Here is a 19,709-nt window from a genome sequence, read left to right on the forward strand (position 1 = left end):
TCTGTCCCTCCCAAAATTTTATTTCAAACTATTTTGTTTTAAACTCCGCGTGGTGATGTTTCTTGTTATAAGAAACTTGACTAATCTAATCGAATCTAACTGAAGTTTCCAAAATCCCTGGTTTAAGGGACTTATATATTTACTATTGTGCCAAATCTTATGTTAATTGAAAAATGAAAAATTTTACCATTCTCGGTGTAAATTAAAACTTTTTTTTCCAACGAATGGTAATGCGTTTTAGAAAAAATAAGAAGTGCACTACTCTATGAAAATTAACTTATAGTTAAAGATAAAAAAGAAAAGAGGCAAAAAATAAAATATCTTAAATCCTAAATTTTAAACGTTAAACTCTAAATCTAAATTATTGATATAAAAAATATAATAAATAAAAAAATAAAATTTATTTAATTAACAATAAATGTAACACTTCTTATTTAGGAAAGAACATTTAAGGATAAACTATTTTTTTCATTATGTAGAATTTAATGCGTTTATTAGATTTACATTTTAATTGAGATATTCTCTACATTCAAGCAATTTTGACATCCAAGTTTATCTAAGCAATTTTAGGTCACATGCTTTTCCCGCTTTCTTCTTTCTTTACGCTTCTTCTTCTTCGCCTTCTTCTTCGCGTTCCTCCTCCTTCTCATTCTCCTCCTTCTTCTTCACGTATTTTCTCCTTATCGTCATTCTCTTGTTGTTGTTATTGCTGTATTTTTTGTCTTTTCCTCCTCCTCTCCCTGGTGAAGAAGAAGTAGAAAGTGAGGAGGAAGAGTTTTGAATTGTGCAGAACAGAAATGAACCGAGCATGTTATTATGGTGAAACAATTGTATATTACTAAATGAATGGAACATTATCCATTATATAAATTCAAATTCGAACAGCTTTCTGCATAATGAACCGAACACGTACTCATGGTGAAACAATTGTATAGTACTGAGTGAACGAGACATAATCCATTATATAAAATCAAATTTGAACAACTTTCTGCATAATGAACCGAACACGTACTTATGGTGAAACAATTGTATAGTACTGAGTGAACCAGACATAATCTATTATATAAAATCAAATTCGAAACACCTCTGTCTACAATTTAGAGATCATCAATTCAAATTCAGAACACTTACATCCATTCAATTCAATTTAGCAATTGCATTCCATTCAATTCGATTGAAAAAATAATCAATTAGCAAAATGTTGGTGTTGTTGGTGATGACGATAACAAAAAAGAAGGAGAAGAAGAAGAAGAGGAGAAGAAGGAGGAGGAGGTATACTCTAGTTATTAAAATCGGAACGGACCGGTTGGTTCGACCGAAAAATCGGACTTTATATCGGTCCAATCCAATGCTTGAACCAAACAAGACAGAGAATCGGTGCAAACTGATCAAACCAGGAGTGAACCGATGAAAACCAGTCCAACCGAACCGCTTAAAAGTCAATTTTTTCCAAAATGCCCGAATGGGGTTTCAAACCCCCTATCCTCAATGAAAAAGGTGCATCTCACAACCACTGGACTGTCATAATTCTTGTTAATTTATTTGTAAATTATAATATATATAGATATCTTTTATTAAATAATTTACTTCTATTTAATTTATTTTAATTTTAGTTATAAGCTTACTTATTTTTAAATTAATTATATTTTTATTAAATAATAGTTATTTTAATATAAAAACAAAATAAAAAATATTTATGATGGAATAAAATTAATAAAATACTTATTATTCTTGTTTTATATTGTTTTAAAATAGCTAGATATTGTTACAATGTTAGTGAAAATATATATTTTAAATTTTTGACTATTTTTTATTTACATAGGATCGAATTAACCGATTCGACCAGTGACCTGCCGATTGAACCAATAATCCAGTAGTCCAATAGCTTGACCGGTTCGATCATCGGTTTGGTTCTGATAACCCAGTAGTCCAGAAGAATCGCAGGAGAGAAGAAGAAAAAGAAGAAGCTTGGGTGAGGAGAAGAAAAAGCACGTATAATGACACTCTTTTAATGAAAGTGGTTTTTATTGGTATTAGACCTACTTGGATAAAATTTGGATGAAAAAATACTTGGATATGTAGCATAACCCCTTTAATTTTAACACCACATTGATAAACAAGTCATAATACATTGCACGGTGATTACAACTCTTTAACCAAAAACACATGAATAAACAAAACATATCATCCATTATTCTTCCTATGATGTTTACTATATTATACAAGCATTTGTTTTGATATAAACTATTTATGAAAAATGGGGGACTAAAGCCCTAAAATGTATTGTACCTACCATGTCTTTGTGCATTTGTGCTTGGTATTTTTGGTCTGCCACTCTGCCCAATATACCAACTCAAACGGACACAAACTAAAGAGACTCGTTGGTATTATACTATTATTATTAAAACCTACCAAAAACAAGGTGGGTGGAAGTTGAGTTTCACATTAATGGCAAAACCCTGAAAGGTCCACTTCTATCCCTAGTTCACATTACACCCAAACAATGAATGTAATGCAAGCTTCAGTGTCTTGCTTGTAAGATCAACACCATTAAACAATAAAAATAGATAAATAAATAAATAAAAGTTAATGCAAGCTATTCAATGCAAAAGATACAATTCAGCTGAGAAAATTTACTCTTGTGCCTACACAACTACACTTACCAAACATAGCTTACATGTGTATATATCAAGATTCAATAGAACAAGTTAACAAGTGTTTATCATTTTGAGAAATTTCAAAAAGAAAAAAAAAGATGGTAAATAAGAAAGCAGGGAAAATTTTAGCCTACTATTCTGACACTAGCATACTACTAAAACTTTTTTAACTATACTGAATGTATATTATATAAAATTATAAATAAATTAAAGAGCAAATCATACACATTTGGCCTCTTGTTTATTGACAGGGACAAACTAATCTTAGACAATTACAACAACGCAGACAAAAATGAAATCAATGATTACACAGCCGAAGAGAATTAGAGAGAAACTAGCATCGGGAAAACACATACTCGACTCATTCCTCTGCCACCTCACTAATTCGAAAACAAACCTTAAAGATCCGAATTGTACATTTACTGGTCAGAAGAAGATTTGAAGTATTGATGATGCTGCCCATCTATCAAACTAATCTGTCGTCTGAGTTTAGCAATATGAGCTTGAACCTGAGAGAAGGCATTTGACGGATGAAATAACTGTTAGCTCAGAATATTAGTTTTCTTAGATGGTTTATAGTGACAGAGTCACTCACCGAATACAAGGAAAGCTAATGCACAATTTATGCATTTGATGATAACGGATGACAAAATTAAATCCTTTGATTATGAATAATCAGAGAAGTGATGCAATATAAGAGCAATTATATAAAACTATAATGTCTCCCCCCTTTCTTGAGAAGTTAAACTAAATAATTCAATTACGATCAAGCATCCCAAACAAAAGAAATAGTGGTAATTCTTAAAGTGCATGCTAGGATGCCTATGCTATGGTGCCTTAAAAGGTTTGCTACAATTAAAGTAACGCTTTTTTTTACGATTTAACAATGCTTTTTAATTTAAAAAATAAACGAAAAAGTGTTACTAAAATATAAAAAAAGTGTCACTTTAATTTTGACTACACTTTTATAGTCATCATAACCACCATAACCATAGGCATCATAGACTCTACCTTCTTACAGTGGTCTTGCTGCAGAGATACAAGACACAAGTCACAAAAAATAATCCGTAAACATCATTGGGAGAACAAATGTCTTGATAACATCTGAGACAAAATTCTCCATGCACGCAAAGTCTGTCAATGACTCATTTAGATTCATAAAAAATTACCATCAAGGCATCGAAAGAAGCCCTAATTTCCACAATAAGTTATATGCTATAAATGCGACTGACGGTATTGTGTGGTATATACCTGCTGACGAGCTGCTGCAAGCTGCAAGAGTTCATCTGCTTCTGAGAAATTTGTGAACCATTGGCTTAAGGGATGATCTTTGGTATCGCCTTTCCTTCTTTTACTTGCATCCTCAACAGGTACTGCATTTGTATTATACATTTAGTTAACTCAAACATGAAACAAAAGAAAGCTGCAGAGAACACTGGCAACTGTTAAGTAACATACTTGGTGGAGGCAAGGTAACCCCGGGGGGCAATCTCGGCACGTTCACTGCTGGATGGTTTTGCACACGGGACAAAAAAGCCTCCGATGGATCAGGAAAAACTATCTCATCATATAACTCCACGACAACAGGCTTCTTTGTTGACATGGAGCTGTTTTCATCCTCTGGATACAATTTCAAGTGATGATATCTGTGTATATAGTACACTTCAATAAAATACAAGATTCAGAAATTACTGGGCATTTCACAAAGAAAATAGTCTGCAATTTCACATGACTAATGAATGCCAGTTGTAAGGCTGTTTAGTAGATCATTAAGATCAAGCACTTGAATTGTATAGCTACATTAAAACCAACCTACCATAACATGACATAAAACTAACTTTACACTCATCCAAGCTTATCTCTATTGATTAAGTGAAGCACCCAATGCAAATTGTTCCGGCAGAGTTAGAACTTCTTCATTGAACAAATCAAGAAATCTAAAAGTATCAACAAATGCCTTAAGACACTACTGTTATTGCCCTGAATCAGCTACCAAATAAAAAGATCAGTACAGAGCAACTTACAAGTTTAAAGGTTTGTCACAAACATCACTGTGGAAATGAAGTGTGATCACAATTTCAAATTCACCCCATCCCGCCTCCGACAACTCGAAAGGCGGCGACTCCACAACTCGTGTGGGATTATTAAAACTTGAATGCAATTGAAAAACAGCACGCTTTACTATTGCCCCAAGGTCCTCATTTGATGCTCCACGAACATACACAGTCCATTTATGTGACTGATACCTTGTACAGCACAAATATTGTCACATTCTCTCTTTAATTTGAGAATAATAATCAAAACATTTGGTAATGAGTGGTACTTACTCACTAGCCTTTTTCCCAAGCCAGAATGCAATATTCCCATACACTATTGGAACACTTATTTCTACATCTTTGAGCTTCTTACCTAAGTTCTACACAAAACCATGAGTGGTTTTATTGGTCACACTAAACAGTCAAAATAAAAATAAAAAGAGTCACTTTTAATAAACTAGATTAATTCCAAATAACATTTTTTTTTCCCGTTCTGCTTCTGTAGTGTTTGTTTTTCCATGTTAAAATCGTAGTTCTTACGTATGATAGGTTCAGATTCAACTCAGATCAAAGCTTCAGCATTGAAACCACTGAAACAAACCAAGCTGCAAGCTTTAATTACCCCAGAACGAAATCATTGTTTAGGGATTGTGGAAAATGGGGTTTTTATTTTGTTTTTTGAAATTTTGTTGTTTCCGGAATCAGAATGGAGAGAAAGGGGTTACCTTCTTATCGGTGTCTTCGGATTTTCCCATTTTGGTTCGATGAGATTTGGGGGTAGGACCACTTAATTCAGGCTGATCTTGACCGTGCTTTTTCGAGGATGAGCTGTTGGTCATATCAATCTAACGACTTCGTCGCAGTCTCTCAGATCAAACGCTTAATCAATCGGAGCTATTTGCTTTGGCTAGGGTTTCTGTCTCTACCGAAATCGCGCACTTTCTGTCGTTGACGACGTCGTTTCCTGTGTTTCTTCGGTTTTTTGTTTTTTTTTTGGGCATAAATTGAGCCCAATTCTCAACTGTGTGAAGAAGTTCTGAACGGCCCAACCTTAATGTAATCAAACAAAAAAAATATTTAATAAATAAATAAATAAATAAATAAAAAGTTTAGTCACCAATAAAAAAAATTACCCAACTTAAGTTCATGGAGTGATTAATTCACTTATTGGCTTAGGTAAGTGTTAAAATTCGAATTTCACTTTATATACTACATATATGAATCCATCAACAATAATAAATTCTTAAACAGAGTTTAAATTTGTAATGGATTAATTCTTGATATACTAAAAATATTGTGAAAAAAATTCAAAAAATTTATTAAAAATATGTAAAAAATGTTAAAATTATATAAGCATTCGAATTATCATTGAAAAAGATTTATAAAATGAAAATTTCTAAATAACAAAACATATCTCTAGTTAAGAATTAGAATTGTTTGAACTGTAATTACAGTTTCTTAACAAGTTGACTCATTTTTTTAAAAAAATTAGATATGAGATTTAATTAATTTGAAACTCACACAATATTTAGTGGCAGTAATAAAGTAAAAAATTTTTCCCTATAATTTTGAATACATGCTAGAAAAACCCAAGAATGTATTCTGTTCTTAAAATTATTTTTGACAGTTGAAGAATTAGCACTTTGCTTCTTACTGGAATAACCTCTTTCATTATTTTTGCATACTTGCCTTGCTTGATCCAACACAATTTCTAACATTATAAAGTTATTTCTATTTCCACATTAATAGGAAATTTATTCAGCAATGCTTCATGTTCATACATAAGAAACTAAAGGGAAAAAATGAAAAAAGAAACAAATACTACAACCATAATGGATTAAATAACTAAAACATTCCATTTTCTCTCTAGCAGTATTGTTTCTAAGCCAAATTCACATTTGGCACAAACAAGAGGAAAATTTAAAAAAAAAAAAGAAAAAGGAAAAATACATATCAAATATTACATTTGTATTATCAGAGGTATCATATCACTGTATAAATGAAACCTTACATGAGTTGAAATTTTTCCAAACCCATGCTTTCAAGGCAAAAACAGAAAATATGATCCATCCTCATTAAAAAAACAAAGGAAAAAAAAAGAAAGAAAAGAAACAGAACATATATTTATATACTTTTGGAGGTTGTTCATGAGAATCTAGCATAAGGTAGATGTGAGACTCATGAACAAATCTTGTGAGCATGGAATTGTGAGTCCTCCCATTGGATGGCTGAATCCAAATTCATTCTCTGCAATGCTAAGTAGTTCTTGAAAAGAAGGTTGATTCAAAACTGACACTGGTATGACGAATCGCTTCTTTTCGCCTTCGCCTACATACACGGCGAAGTATCCTTTGGGAACTTCCATTGATGTCGCGGAAGCTTGCCGGCGAAGAATGTGCTTAGCACTCAAAACACTAGGCAAACGAATAGCCATTGCAGAAAGTATTGTTGTTTAGAACTTAGAAAGAAAGAAAGAAAGAAAGAAAAATGAAAATTCTCTTAATTTTTTGTTTTGAATTTAGTGTGTTGTTGGAAGAAGCTTAGAATATGTTGTGTATTTATAGATAGCAAAGACTTTAGGGGTGATTTTGATTTGGAATAAAGCAGTGGCATATAGAGAATTAGGCAGTGTTTAGTGATAACGTGAGGTACAAGTATTAAAATAAAGCTTATGATTGATTAATATTAGTTGTAAAGATTATGAAAAAAAATAATTAAGATCAAGGAACAACCAATTGGTGGTCCTACACGATAATGTGACAGATGTAGATACAATGGTATCTGGTCAATTTTCCAAAGACTTGCTGAGTCAATTATTAAATTAATTAAAGATTAGTGTCAACAATTTAATTAGAATAATAAGATATTAATCATCTAGTATAAATGGATATTTAATAGTTTATACCCATATTTCCAGCCAAAACTCACCTGATTATTCGCTGTCCAAATCTAATCTCAATGATTTGAGGCTAAAGGCTTTGAATACCTAACAATATTGTCATGTGGCCAACCTCAATTATTTAGAAAATTTCTGTTCTTATGTATGAGTAACATGCAATAATTCTTTTTTATGTATTAACTGAGTTCAAGAAGAATGTTTATAGCAAGTTTCATTATAATTAAACAAGTTAAAAGACTCTAGTTCCATGATTTTTATGTGCTAATAAGGTCTTAGCTTAATAATTTATATTTGGTGTATTTCTTAAGAAAGAATTACTGATCTCTAAGTTGAATTTAATATATAATGACACTGATGAATTATTAGAATCTGTAGAATTGGACAAAAAAAAAAAGTAGTTCAACAATATCTTACCATAATTTTCTCATTCAAATTCATTGTACCACTTCCAAAAGAATGATTGATACAAGGAAGAAACAAAAAATGGGGAATGTTTAGATAAAAGAAAAGTGCCTTCTGTACATTTGCCTCTGCTAAAATCTAAGTCTCTGCATCAAACATGATTACTTATAACTTTTCAAGCTTAGAGATGAGCCTTAGGAACTCATCCTCATTGCATGGTATTGTGAGGAAGCCGGTCGGATGATCATATCCGAATTCTTCTTCTGCTTGGTTTAGTAGTTCTTGAAAGGAAGATTGGTTCAAGTATGATATAGGAATCATGAACCGCCTCACGTTATCGCCAATGTAGACAGCAAGATAGCCTTTTGGGACTTGATCAAACCCCTTGGAAGCTGCTTGGACTGCAGAAGATGATACCTTTCTAATACCCGGAATGCGAAGACCCATTGTTGATCTCAAGGTAATGAATATTGATCTCAAACTAGTTGTAAGAAAGAAATATCTGAATGACCTTGTGTTGTTAGAGAAACCATGGAATTAGGTGTATATATATAGATGCATTATTATGCTTGATCCTGTGAAAATCAGTTCTTCAATGAATGGTTTCTAATGGGGCTATGGTAGGGACTACATAAGAAAGGGATCACATGGTATTGCCATATATGTCCCTTTTGAAGGATCATGAAATTATATGTGGGAACATACCCTACCTTCTTAGACAATGGGAAACAGATTATTTCAATTGATTAGCATAGGTGAACACTAATGTTTGTTGTTGATTCAAGCATTTATTGCTATGTAGTTATTTCAATGGTAGACAAGCTTCATGCATATAGACATTAGTTAGTACTTGGCAGCTATCTATTTAATATCAGCATTGAATTTGTTATCAACATGAAGAAGATAATGTGACATGTCTAAAGCATGTTTAGGAAAATATGGAATACTAATTAAGATATGAACAAATATAAGGTCTAGGTTTGAGAGCATTCACTCTTAACCACTTTTCTAAGACAGAACCATGTGAACTCTTATGTGTATGGACCCCAATCCTTAACCACTTCAACAACCTTTCATTCATGAAATAGTTTTCCAACAAAGAGCCTTCAGATCTATAAATACAAAAACTCATTGGCACTTCTAAGCATCAAAACTAAAATACAATCTTCTCTTAAACTTGAGAACTTTTTTTCATTGTTCTTCTTTTTACATATTATACACTGAAAATGGGTTTCCGTTTGCCTGCTATTCGAAGAACATCATCGTTCTCAGCTAGGCAAGCAGCTTCAAAATCTGTAGAAGTCCCAAAGGGGTATCTTGCAGTGTATGTCGGAGAAAACCAGAAGCGTTTTGTGATCCCCATTTCATATTTGAACCAACCTTCATTCCAAGACCTGTTGAGTCAAGCTGAGGAAGAGTTTGGATATGATCATCCCATGGGAGGTCTCACAATTCCTTGCAGTGAAGATGTCTTTCAAGAAATCACATCTCACTTGAATTGATAATGAATCTCACACCATAGAAGACTGACATAGATTAGCATACACATGTTGTATACAATAGATTAGTATAGAGCATTAGAATGGCAAGTTCAAAGAGCATGCCTTCTGTTTTGTAATTAATTTTTGTATAATCCCAGATTGAGAATGAATTCAATTACTCAAGTTTTTGAGTTTATTATTATAGCATTGTTCACTTCACTTCTTCATGCACTTAGGAAGGAGATTATATGAGGTTAGTTACTTGCTGCAAAAGAAAAATAAAACATAAGAAACCTGATTTGTCTGTGAACAAATTTAAGATTATATTCCTGAGGTATTTTGATCTGAACACTAAACCAAACTTAAACTATAAGTATAAACATGGACACAAACACTAGATTATGAGATCCTTTATGAAGCAACTAAAAATTTCTCTTAGATCACACTTGTCTCACAAGTCATGTGGTAATACTTGTGCTTCATACAGTTCAGAGTTTTAATTTCTTGTGACAGAAGAGAAAAGTAACCAACTTTTTTTTCTCCATTTTTTATTAAAATTTCACTAAACACATTTCTTATTATGTTTAATATAAAAAGATTTTATTGGAATTTCAAACATTTAAAGTTTTTATTATTTTTATAGTAAATTTATCAAATTTTTTTTAAATTTATTAAGTAATTACTTTAAGATATTAATTAGTTAACTTTTTAGGCTATTTATTTGCTGTAGAAATAAGACATTGAACCAATTTCTCTGATCTTCACACTGAGGTTTTTATTTTTCGAAATTAATTTCTTAAAAATAAAATTAAATATTTATTAATATATAAAATAATATTAAATTTTAATAAATACGGACTCATTTTAAAAAATGCATTGCTAACTTATGAAGCTCCTTATTTTAGTTTACCTACCCAACCCATGATCCGAAGAAAGTTACAAACTTTCCGTTTACTTTTGAGCTGGGAAACGCAATAGAAGCTTCTGGAGCTTCCCTTCGACTTCAAGGAGCTTTCCCAACCTCTTGGGTAAGTGGTACACTTTTTCCATTCTCTGATCATTGTTTATTGTGTTGCATCAATTCTACTACTTTTGAAATAGCACAACTTGTTACTCTATGCTTTTTCCCGAGTTTGATTTTTACTATGTTCAAATTATATTTTTTTTTACGAACCGCGGATGATGTTTATTTTTTCCTCAATTTTTAGAATAATTTTATTAGTATTGAATTGCTGACTTCAATTCTGTGCCAGTCAACTGTGTTCTAAGTTTCTGCCCCTGAATTCCTAAATCAAACCACTAAGAGGTGCAGCATGCAGTTGTTTGTCTGAGTTGGAAAAAATGCAATAATTCAAAAATAATTGTAAGATAATACTATTACTGTTTCTGATATGTTTGCTGCTTATTAGTGATATGCTTTTTTCAAGTGTTGGATTAGGATTTCGAGCACTATGAATATTTCAGGTGACACTGGCTTGTGATCATGCTAGTGTGCTACAGGTTCTCTTGTTTCCCTTAGTTAGCACTTGGCAGCTACTTGCTAGTATTGTGTTGCATTATTAATTTGAAAAAAAATGTCACATGCCTTAAGCATGTCTACTAAGATGTTGAAAACCAATTAAGACATGAACAGATATAAGGTTTCAGTTGATCTTATCTCTTTTGATTTGAGTGGCTGCTCTATTGGCCATTCTTTGAGAGGGTGGGCTATGCACTCTTATGCTACTGCTTAATTCTTGATAGAGGTCTCTAAGACATCACCATGTGATCTTTCGTGTTTATGCTTTCCATCCTTTAACCCCCTTCAATAATCATTCATCTCTTAAACAGCTTTCTGAAGGATATTAAGATCTATAAATACACTTGCTCTTGCCTTCAAAAACAACACAACTCATTGGCACTCCAGAGCATCAACACAAACACATTCTTCTTAAACTTGAGAGCTTTCTATTGTTTTTCTTCTCACATATTTACACAAAAGATGGGTTTCCGTTTACCTATTATCCGAAAGGCATCATTCTCTGCTAGCCAAGCGGCTTCAAAATCTGTAGAAGTCCCAAAGGGGTATCTTGCAGTGTATGTTGGAGAAGAACAAAAGCGATATGTCATCCCAATTTCATACTTGAATCAACCTTCATTCCAAGACTTGTTGAATCAAGCTGCGGAAGAGTTTGGATATGATCATCCCAAGGGAGGTCTCACAATTCCTTGCAGTGAACACGTCTTCCAGCAAATCACTTCTCGTTTGAATTGACGAGGAAACTTACACTGTAGGAGACTGACATAGATTAATATACATTTTTGTACAATAGATTAGTATTGATATCAGAATGACAAATTCCTTTTTGTATGATGAAAATTGATAATGAATTCAATTACCCAACTACTTTCTTTGCCAATACAAATATTCGCACTCCCAACAAGTAGGAGCTTATATGAGCAGAGCTACTTGCTTTAAGAACACCATATTTGACTGTTTGAATAAATTTTGAAGGCGAGAACTGAATTCCTTATCCTAGCATATATAGAGCTAGAGAATTTTTCCTAAGACCTGAGAGAAAGATAAATATCTCGGTGAAAAAATTGTTTTTGTGATTGAAGTAACGGATGCCAATAACTATATGCATACCTATAGATTTTCTCTCTTATTCTCAGCTATAGTTTTAGCTATGCCTTGAATTCCCAAAATTCGACGATCAAGGCTGTATTTATGAGATTTCATTGCTACATGTTGTGAAGGTCAACTACAGTGCTCTACGATTCCATATTTTTCTCATTCTAATGAGCTTAGTGGCCGAATTGGAAAATTTTGAAAGAACAAAAAAAATCACGTTATAGGAAAACTAGAAGTTCTATGTTATTTGCCTATTAAATATTTAGCCATTTTCTTTGTTCTTTGCTAAGTCTGCAGGAAGTCACAAACTTCACATAAAAATTTTGAACTTGGTTGGCGGCCTATCATTTCCTTGCTCTTACGTGAGTTGTGTGGCAGACCAGAAGCTTTTGGAGCTTCCCTTCAATGAATGTTTAACAACCCTCTAACCCAATTCACTTAACTTGTGAGTTCTTTGGTTTGTCATCCATATTGATTCTTCTGATCATTGTTAATGTTTCATGATTTTTACATGTGCCCAACGGAAGTGGTGGGCTTCTGGCTCTATGCTCTTTTGGAGTTTAGTTTCTCTTACATTCAAACGATAATACCAAGGAGCTAAGTATGATGTTGATCTTCTCTCAAAAATTGTTATTTTTTAAATTACTATTATTGAGTTAGTAATTTAGCTTATATGTTTGTCAAATGTTCTCTTCTATTTTCAATACATGCCAGCCTGAGCGCATGAATGCCTTGGACTTTTTTCAGGGTAAATCTCCAACTAATACTGCTTGAAAATATTAGAAACCATAGAGATTGGACGAAAAGCCTAGTGTTTTAACATTGTTGTATCATAACTTTCTCATTGTAATAATTTTTTACAATTCCAAAGGAATGACAAAAAGAAGAGATTAAATGAAAAATCTTTACAATAAAAAGAAAGTGCCTTCTGTACATTTGCCTCAGCTAATCTATCTCTGTCTAAATGATTTACAACTCCTTCCAGAGAGAGGTGAGCTTTAGGAACTCATCCTCAAGGCATGGAATTCTAAGACCACCAATTGGATGATCATACCCAAATTCTTCTTCTGCCTGACTTAGTAATTCTTGAAACAATGGTTGGTTCAAGTATGAGATAGGAATTATGAACCGCTTCATTTTATCTCCAATGTAGACTGCAAGATAGCCTCTTGGGACTTCACTCCCCTTTGAAGCTGCTTGAGTTGTACTAATTGGTGCCCTTCTAATACCTGGTATGCGGAAACCCATTGTCTTTTTGTTCTTCACACACACAAAAAATGTATTGATCTGAAAGGACTTGTATGAGAATGAAATTATTTGAATTATAATACTTCTGGATGCAAGTGACTTGTGTTGCTTGAGATCACAAGAGAATAGTGTATATATAGTTCATAAGAGTCTGTAAACCAATTCCCTAATGAATTATTCCAATCAAGGTACGATGGGGTCTACTTGAGAGACACGGGATCACATGGTATTGTCTTGCAAGTATCTTTCAAGTTTTAGGAAGTTGGATAGGGAGAACATAAACCCCACCATTTGAAGATTAAAGACATTTTCATAGGTGAAACCTAATGCTTGTTCATGCATTGATTGCTGTTTAGTCACTTCAATGCTAGTAGACATGGTTTAGACATCTCACATATATTTTTTAATTAGATTGATATGCTACACACACATATCTATACACTTCTATCAGAGTGATTGTTTGAAATCTGTGGACCAAAATGTATGCCAACCAGCTGACTGTTCAGATAAGCAGTAGGTATTGGTCATTCAGTCACACACAATTTCTTCATCTATATTGAAACACATCCTAGACAATGCCATGTGATCCTTCACGCCCATGTCTCCTTGTATACCCCATTCAATTAGCTTTTCTTCAATTATCAGCATTTCAAAGTGTTCTTGAAAGTGCTCTATATATATAGATAGTCATGGTTGAAGAAGTCACATACAAGTAAATTCCTCTGCATTGTCTAAGCATCAATACTTTCAACAGAAGTTTGTCCAAATTGTTCTTTCGCAATGGGTTTCCGTTTGCCTGGTCTTCAAAGGCGCAATGACGTCCCAAAGGGTCACCTTGCAGTTTATGTAGGAGAAAATCAAAAGAAGCCCCAAAGGGTCACCTTGCAGTTTATGTAGGAGAAAATCAAAAGAAGCGATTTGTGATTCCTATATCATTCTTGAGTCAACCTTCAATTCAAGACTTACTAAGTCATGCTGAACAAGAATTTGGATTTGACCACCCAATGGGTGGGCTCACAATACCTTGCAAAGAAGATGTCTTCCTTGAGATCACTTCTCAGTTGCATAAGTCATAGGAGAGGATCGAACATAGATGGTCAATTATCCAACCCAATTTTGTAAAGAAATCATAGGCTAACATTGTAGATTATCTGCTTTCTTTCTTGTTCTTTCCTACGAAGTAGGAAGAATGATGTATCTACACAGATAAAATTTATTAACAAAGATTATTGCAATTTCATATCTATGAGCCACTTTTATATTCTCTCAAGTATCAACATTTCTTTTGACCTTTTATTTCAAATTGTTTTTTGGATGACTGTGTATTTTCATGTTGTTATTACTTATGTATGAACCTGGTTAACAAACTAATCTCTATACTTGCTGTATTGTTTAGTACTTCTTTAGTTATGTGGTGAAGCTAGTAACGACTCAATTTACCTCCTCCATGACCTTTGCAAATCCATATAAATATCCACTCTACAGCCGTTTTTTCTTCTTTTTTTTTAAAAAATTTTTATTTGGGTTTAGGGTTTTTATAATTAGTGGAATGATTGGCTTAATTGCTGGAACATACTTTGTGACTTCCAAGAACTAGTGGTAACAGGAAGGTATTGTAAAAAAAAATGTGGTCTTCTCTTGCCACGAATTATTTAAGAGCAATCAAAAGTATTCCATGGTCGATAGTTCACATTGCAAGAGGTATTGCACCAGTAGAGAACCAATGGGATATGTTTTGATCCACATAATTCTTAGCTTATTGGTACGGAATTTATAACTCACAAACTAACGGCAAGTGTACCGGGTTGTACCAAGTAGTACCTCAAGTGAATGAAGATCGATCTCACGAGGATTGATGGACTAAGCAACAATGATCGAGTGATTTACCTAGTTAGACAAACAGAAAAGAGTGTTTGAGTCTCAATTATATTAAACAATAAATTCAGAAGATAAAAAAGCAAGTAGTAAACGGATTGTGAAATATAATATGAAAAAACAGTTAAAGTTTCAGAGATATTTATTTTTCGGATTAACTTTTTTTACAAAATATTTTAATCATGTAAGATTCAATTCATAGCAAACTATATGTCACTAAACCCTAATTCCTTAGACCCTTTTAGTCTCCTCTAACTTTCATCAACCGCCAATTCCTTGGTCACTTGATTCCAATTAGAGGGTTAAGTTCAAAATTAGTTTATGTGCCACAGAAACCATAATTATCCAAATATAAGGATTATATGTCACGTATCCCGTTAAGTCCAAATAATTAGTGATTTAAGAGAATTTGTTTTCAAGCTATTGTTCAGGTAAATTGCTTTTTCAAGATTTACAAGAACTCAATTAGAATAAGGGTCATACTTCCGTTCCACCCAAATTCATAAGATGAAGAATGAAAACAATTCTTGAATTTGAAATCAATACATGAATTAAAATAGAAAAGTAATATTATTAATCCATAGAATAAACAGTTTCTAACATTAACAGTGAATGTTTAGTTGCTCATAGTTCAGAGAGAAAAGAAGGATTTTGAAAAACTGTAAAGTGCGGAATGAAGTAAGAGAAGAGAGAAGAGCCCGAAGGGCTGATTATTTTTCCTTTTTATATCTAATCCTAATTAATGTAAAACATATTTTCTAAAACTAAATATCTTTTCCTATTTATAAATAAATTAAAGTCTTAATCAAAACTAAATAAACTTTTTCGTGCAGCTTCAATTGAGACATGGGGACCATTGTGAATCATTGAGCTGGCGCCTAACTTGGGAAATATCCCAAGTTAGGCGCCACTATGACAGCAAGCTTGGACGCGTCTCTTTTGTCTTGGCGCCTAACTTCAGAATTCTGAAGTTAGGCGCCACCTTGGCAGCAAGCAAGTGAGGCTTTGTTCTTCTTCTGGCGCCTAACTTGAGAATTGCTAAGTTAGGCGCCAGTATGGCCGAATATGTTGGAGAAGTGTATACTATTATCCATTGTTGGAAAGCTCTGAAAGTTAGCTTTTTAATATCACTAGAATCACGTCAATTGGACTTCTGTAACTCAAGTTATTTCCGTTGAAGTGCTAGAAAGTCATGGTTGACAGCATCATTTACTTTCTTTTCTTCTTCTATAAAAATTCCGTCAAATTCATCCAAATGCTACCTGAAATAAACAGAATTGCACACAACTCAAAATAGCATTCATAGTGGCTAAAAGGTATTTAAATTTTAATTAAACTTAACAATTCGAATGCAAATTTACTAGGAAAATATAGAAAAGATGCTCATGCATCACAACACCAAACTTGAACTGTTGCTTGTTCTCAAACAACCAAAACTAATATAGGTTTAGGATGTGAATTTGCACGAAAAGTGAGTATTTAATTAAGCTCCTGTCTCTTCTTAAAGTGGAGTTTATATACTGCAATTCTGAATAGGTTCGACATCTCACTATCGTTTGAATATGAGGAATGTCACTGTCTTTTGGAATTAGAGTCCGGATAATATTATGAATTCTCTAGCCTTTTTACCTTAGATTAATCCTTGAACACATCAAAATTTTTTCATTCTCTTTTCTTTGGTGTTTTGCACCTTGAGTCTAGCCATGACTTTAAATGCTGTCTCAAACTTTACTTGACACAAAAACATCACAAACACTTAAATGGGAAACTCTCTTTTGGTTCTAATTTTTCTTTCAGCTACTCCCAGATAGTGGTACTCAAAACCTTTGGCATACTCTGTTAAATGCACTTGATCTTGACTCTTAGTGCTTTGTCTCAATGATTACTTGACACATTTACACTACAAGCATATGATTAGGGAAACAATTATTTGACCTTTTAATCATGTCTGACCTCCTTAGTTATTGATGCTCAGAGCCTTGAACCTTATTTTTCTTTATTTTCTTTTGCTTCAAGGATTAAGCTTTTGTTTACTTCAGAGAATTCGTAATAGTTCTTTAAATTCTTGTTCCTCATGCATCAACATCCTTTGATTCAAATTCAAATATGCACTATTTATATCATGCATTCAGAATTACAGATAATACCACCATATTTAAGTAAATAAGACTACTCTTTAATAACAACTCAATTTCTCATGCAATACATCACTTCTTTTTTTTTCTTTAGATTCAAGCTCAATGAGTGGTACATGAGACAACTTTTTAGAGCTAAAAGCAAATAACAGAATTAAAAATAGCAAAATTAAACAAAAACCTAGGAATTGAAATACTAAAGATTATGCAGATACTAAGACAAAATTGCAGAAAATAGGAATATAACATAATAATAACAGAATAAAACAGGAAGTGAAAAGGGACTAAACCACCTTAGTCTCCATGGTGGGGATCTCTCTCCTCTAGCTGTGGTCCATATAGTCCTTTCAGATAGCCAAAGTCCTGTCTCAGCTGGAAAATCTCCTGGCGTTGAGAGTCCTGGACAGCCCTCATCTGATCAAGGGTGGAGGTGAGATACTCCCAGCGGTTGTCTTGTGTCACCCTCATCTGCTCCATGGATGCATTGAACTGCTGCCAACGGCTATCCTGTGTGATTCTCATCTGTTCAATAGAGGAAATAAGCTGCTGCCAATACTCCTGAGGTGGGAAGTAATGCCCCTGAGGTAATGGAGGTTGATCCTGTTGAGCTTCCTCCTCAGCTTGATCTTCTCTAGGGACCCTGTGGTGTTCCCTAAGATGCTCCATGGTCTTCTTAGTAATTGGCCTCTCAACAGGAATGTGAAAGTCATTATCCATCTTTACCTTTGCTGCTTCACACAGACGGTAAATCAGATGTGGAAAACCAAGCCTAGTCTTCTTAAGAGGATTGGAGGCAATGTTATATATCTGTTCTGGAATAATGTCCTCTACCTCCACTACTTCTCCTTTCATGATACAGTGAATCATGACAGCCCGGTCCACAGTGCATTCGGACCGGTTACTAGTTGGCATGATAGACCTTCGAATGAAGTCTAACCATCCCCTAGCTATAGGGAGAAGATCAGTGCTCTTTAGTTGGTTAGGCTTCCCCTCTGCACCTATTCTCCACTGAGAACCCGAAATGCATATTTCTTCAAGTACTTGTTCCAGTTGCTGATTTCTATGCATCCTCTCACTGTAGCAAGCAGATATATGATCTGGAGGTGGCAGATGGAGGACCTGTCGGATGCTTCTTGGACTGAAATCAATGACCTTTCCTCTCACATAGCTTTGGTAGTTCTTTTCATTGATTCCGTCAACATCCTTGTAAGCGACCCAGATATTGCCATAAAATTCTTGGACCATTAATTGTCCAACTTCAGTGTGCGGGTTGCACAGAAATTGCCATCCTCTCCTCTGAATCTGAAATTGAATTTCCAGATATTCATCCGGTTGAAGCGCAAATCTCACTTCCGGAGTGACAGCCTTCTTGTAAGTATTCTCATAAAAGTGTTTCTCATGAAGCTTGGAGCGGAACCTCTGTGCATTATAAGAACTGGTGGCTGGCTCTTTGCCTTTCCTTTTCCTTGAGAACTTAATAGTTTTTGGTGCCATTACAATGGGCAGAAAAATAACAAGTGAAGCGATAACACTAAACTTAAAATTTTTTCTCGTTCTCGAACAAATTAGAGAATTACAAAGAGTAAGACATAGAGAAAAAGATGAAGAAATCTAAACTAATGAAGTAAAATTAAATTAAATTTTTTTTTGAATTAAACTGAATAAATAAATAAAAAAATAAAAAAAAGGGAAAGGGGCGCACAGAGGTGGGGTAATGAAAGAACGGGGGTGGTTATGTGTATAGAAGAGGGGACGTATTTATATAGGCAGGGGGTTGATGTGGCTGGGTGTAGTTAGCTTGGGGAAGGAGGAAAGGACTAATGTGTTGTTGTGGTGGTTAGAAGGGGAATTGGGGAGGGTTAAGGGAAGGGATTTGTTGTGTGATAATGGAATGGAAGGGGGGTCTTTATATAGGTGAGGGGGAATGGCTTGATCACCGGTGGGTTTGGGGAAGGAAAAAGGAAGGGTTGGAAATAGATAGGAAAGGGAAAAAGGGAGGGGATCAGGGAATGGGTAGGGGATTCGGTCAAGGTGGAAGAGGGTTGGAAGGGATAGGAATATTGGTCAGGGGAGGGTAGACGGGGAAGGAAAGAGGGAAAAAAAAAAAAAGGGAAAGTGAATATGTGCAGGGTTGGGGAATGGAATCACAGTGATTTGGTGCAGGATTCACGTGATTCAGTTAGGAATTAGGCAATTTATGAGAGCTGGCGCCTAACTTGAGGGTAACAGCGCCTAACTTGGAGTGAGATGTCTCCTTTGGCGCCTAGCTTAAAGAACACAGCGCCTAACTTTGTTCTTCAACCCATGCTGGTGCTAACTTGAGAAACTTGGAGTTAGGTGCCGTGTGTACAAATTCTCTTGT

General features: G+C 34.1%; 5 protein-coding genes across 5 annotated transcripts; 1 reads left to right on the forward strand and 4 right to left on the reverse strand.

The window, feature by feature from the left end:
• Positions 1–2,828: 2,828 nt before the first annotated feature.
• On the reverse strand, positions 2,829–5,643 carry LOC107476585 (transcription initiation factor TFIID subunit 14b). Its single transcript, XM_016096423.3, has 6 exons — positions 5,419–5,643; positions 4,985–5,073; positions 4,682–4,903; positions 4,116–4,303; positions 3,909–4,030; positions 2,829–3,166 (listed from the first exon to the last, which is right to left on the reverse strand). Exons 1-6 carry the CDS (start codon positions 5,530–5,532, stop codon positions 3,077–3,079), a joined length of 825 nt encoding a protein of 274 aa, XP_015951909.1. The 5' UTR covers positions 5,533–5,643; the 3' UTR covers positions 2,829–3,076.
• Positions 5,644–6,512: 869 nt separating this feature from the next.
• Positions 6,513–7,197, reverse strand: LOC107476598 (auxin-responsive protein SAUR22-like). The gene has a single exon (XM_016096437.3). The coding sequence runs from the start codon at positions 7,125–7,127 to the stop codon at positions 6,849–6,851; it is 279 nt and encodes a 92-aa protein (XP_015951923.1). The 5' UTR covers positions 7,128–7,197; the 3' UTR covers positions 6,513–6,848.
• A 1,733-nt stretch (positions 7,198–8,930) lies between these two features.
• LOC107476599 (uncharacterized) lies at positions 8,931–12,348 on the forward strand. Its single transcript, XM_016096438.3, has 2 exons — positions 8,931–9,455; positions 11,419–12,348. The coding sequence occupies exons 1-2, from the start codon at positions 9,221–9,223 to the stop codon at positions 11,727–11,729; spliced, it is 546 nt and encodes a 181-aa protein (XP_015951924.2). The 5' UTR covers positions 8,931–9,220; the 3' UTR covers positions 11,730–12,348.
• Positions 12,349–12,904: 556 nt separating this feature from the next.
• LOC110278939 (auxin-induced protein X10A-like) lies at positions 12,905–13,510 on the reverse strand. The gene has a single exon (XM_021137444.2). The coding sequence runs from the start codon at positions 13,335–13,337 to the stop codon at positions 13,059–13,061; it is 279 nt and encodes a 92-aa protein (XP_020993103.2). The 5' UTR covers positions 13,338–13,510; the 3' UTR covers positions 12,905–13,058.
• Positions 13,511–15,937: 2,427 nt separating this feature from the next.
• Positions 15,938–19,436, reverse strand: LOC127745746 (uncharacterized). The gene is made up of 2 exons (XM_052259387.1): positions 17,641–19,436; positions 15,938–16,474 (listed from the first exon to the last, which is right to left on the reverse strand). The coding sequence occupies exon 1, from the start codon at positions 18,839–18,841 to the stop codon at positions 17,642–17,644; it is 1,200 nt and encodes a 399-aa protein (XP_052115347.1). The 5' UTR covers positions 18,842–19,436; the 3' UTR covers positions 15,938–16,474; position 17,641.
• Positions 19,437–19,709: the final 273 nt, after the last annotated feature.

This window comes from Arachis duranensis, chromosome 3 (assembly GCF_000817695.3).
Source record: "Arachis duranensis cultivar V14167 chromosome 3, aradu.V14167.gnm2.J7QH, whole genome shotgun sequence".
Classification (NCBI taxonomy): domain Eukaryota; kingdom Viridiplantae; phylum Streptophyta; class Magnoliopsida; order Fabales; family Fabaceae; genus Arachis; species Arachis duranensis.

What these genes read in the sequence shown, in the direction of transcription:
- LOC107476599 (XM_016096438.3), top strand. Translation starts at nt 9,221, where the DNA reads ATGGGTTTCCGTTTGCCTGCTATTCGAAGAACATCATCGTTCTCAGCT. An exon ending in AGGTCTCACAATTCCTTGCA is followed by an intron (nt 9,456 to 11,418) that starts GTGAAGATGTCT and finishes TAAACTTGAGAG; the next exon opens with CTTTCTATTGTTTTTCTTCT.
- LOC107476598 (XM_016096437.3), bottom strand. Translation starts at nt 7,127, where the DNA reads ATGGCTATTCGTTTGCCTAGTGTTTTGAGTGCTAAGCACATTCTTCGC.
- LOC107476585 (XM_016096423.3), bottom strand. Translation starts at nt 5,532, where the DNA reads ATGACCAACAGCTCATCCTCGAAAAAGCACGGTCAAGATCAGCCTGAA. An exon ending in GGTTACCTTGCCTCCACCAA is followed by an intron (nt 4,031 to 4,115) that starts GTATGTTACTTA and finishes ATACAAATGCAG; the next exon opens with TACCTGTTGAGGATGCAAGT. An exon ending in TTGCAGCAGCTCGTCAGCAG is followed by an intron (nt 3,167 to 3,908) that starts GTATATACCACA and finishes GCCTTCTCTCAG; the next exon opens with GTTCAAGCTCATATTGCTAA.
- LOC110278939 (XM_021137444.2), bottom strand. Translation starts at nt 13,337, where the DNA reads ATGGGTTTCCGCATACCAGGTATTAGAAGGGCACCAATTAGTACAACT.
- LOC127745746 (XM_052259387.1), bottom strand. Translation starts at nt 18,841, where the DNA reads ATGGCACCAAAAACTATTAAGTTCTCAAGGAAAAGGAAAGGCAAAGAG.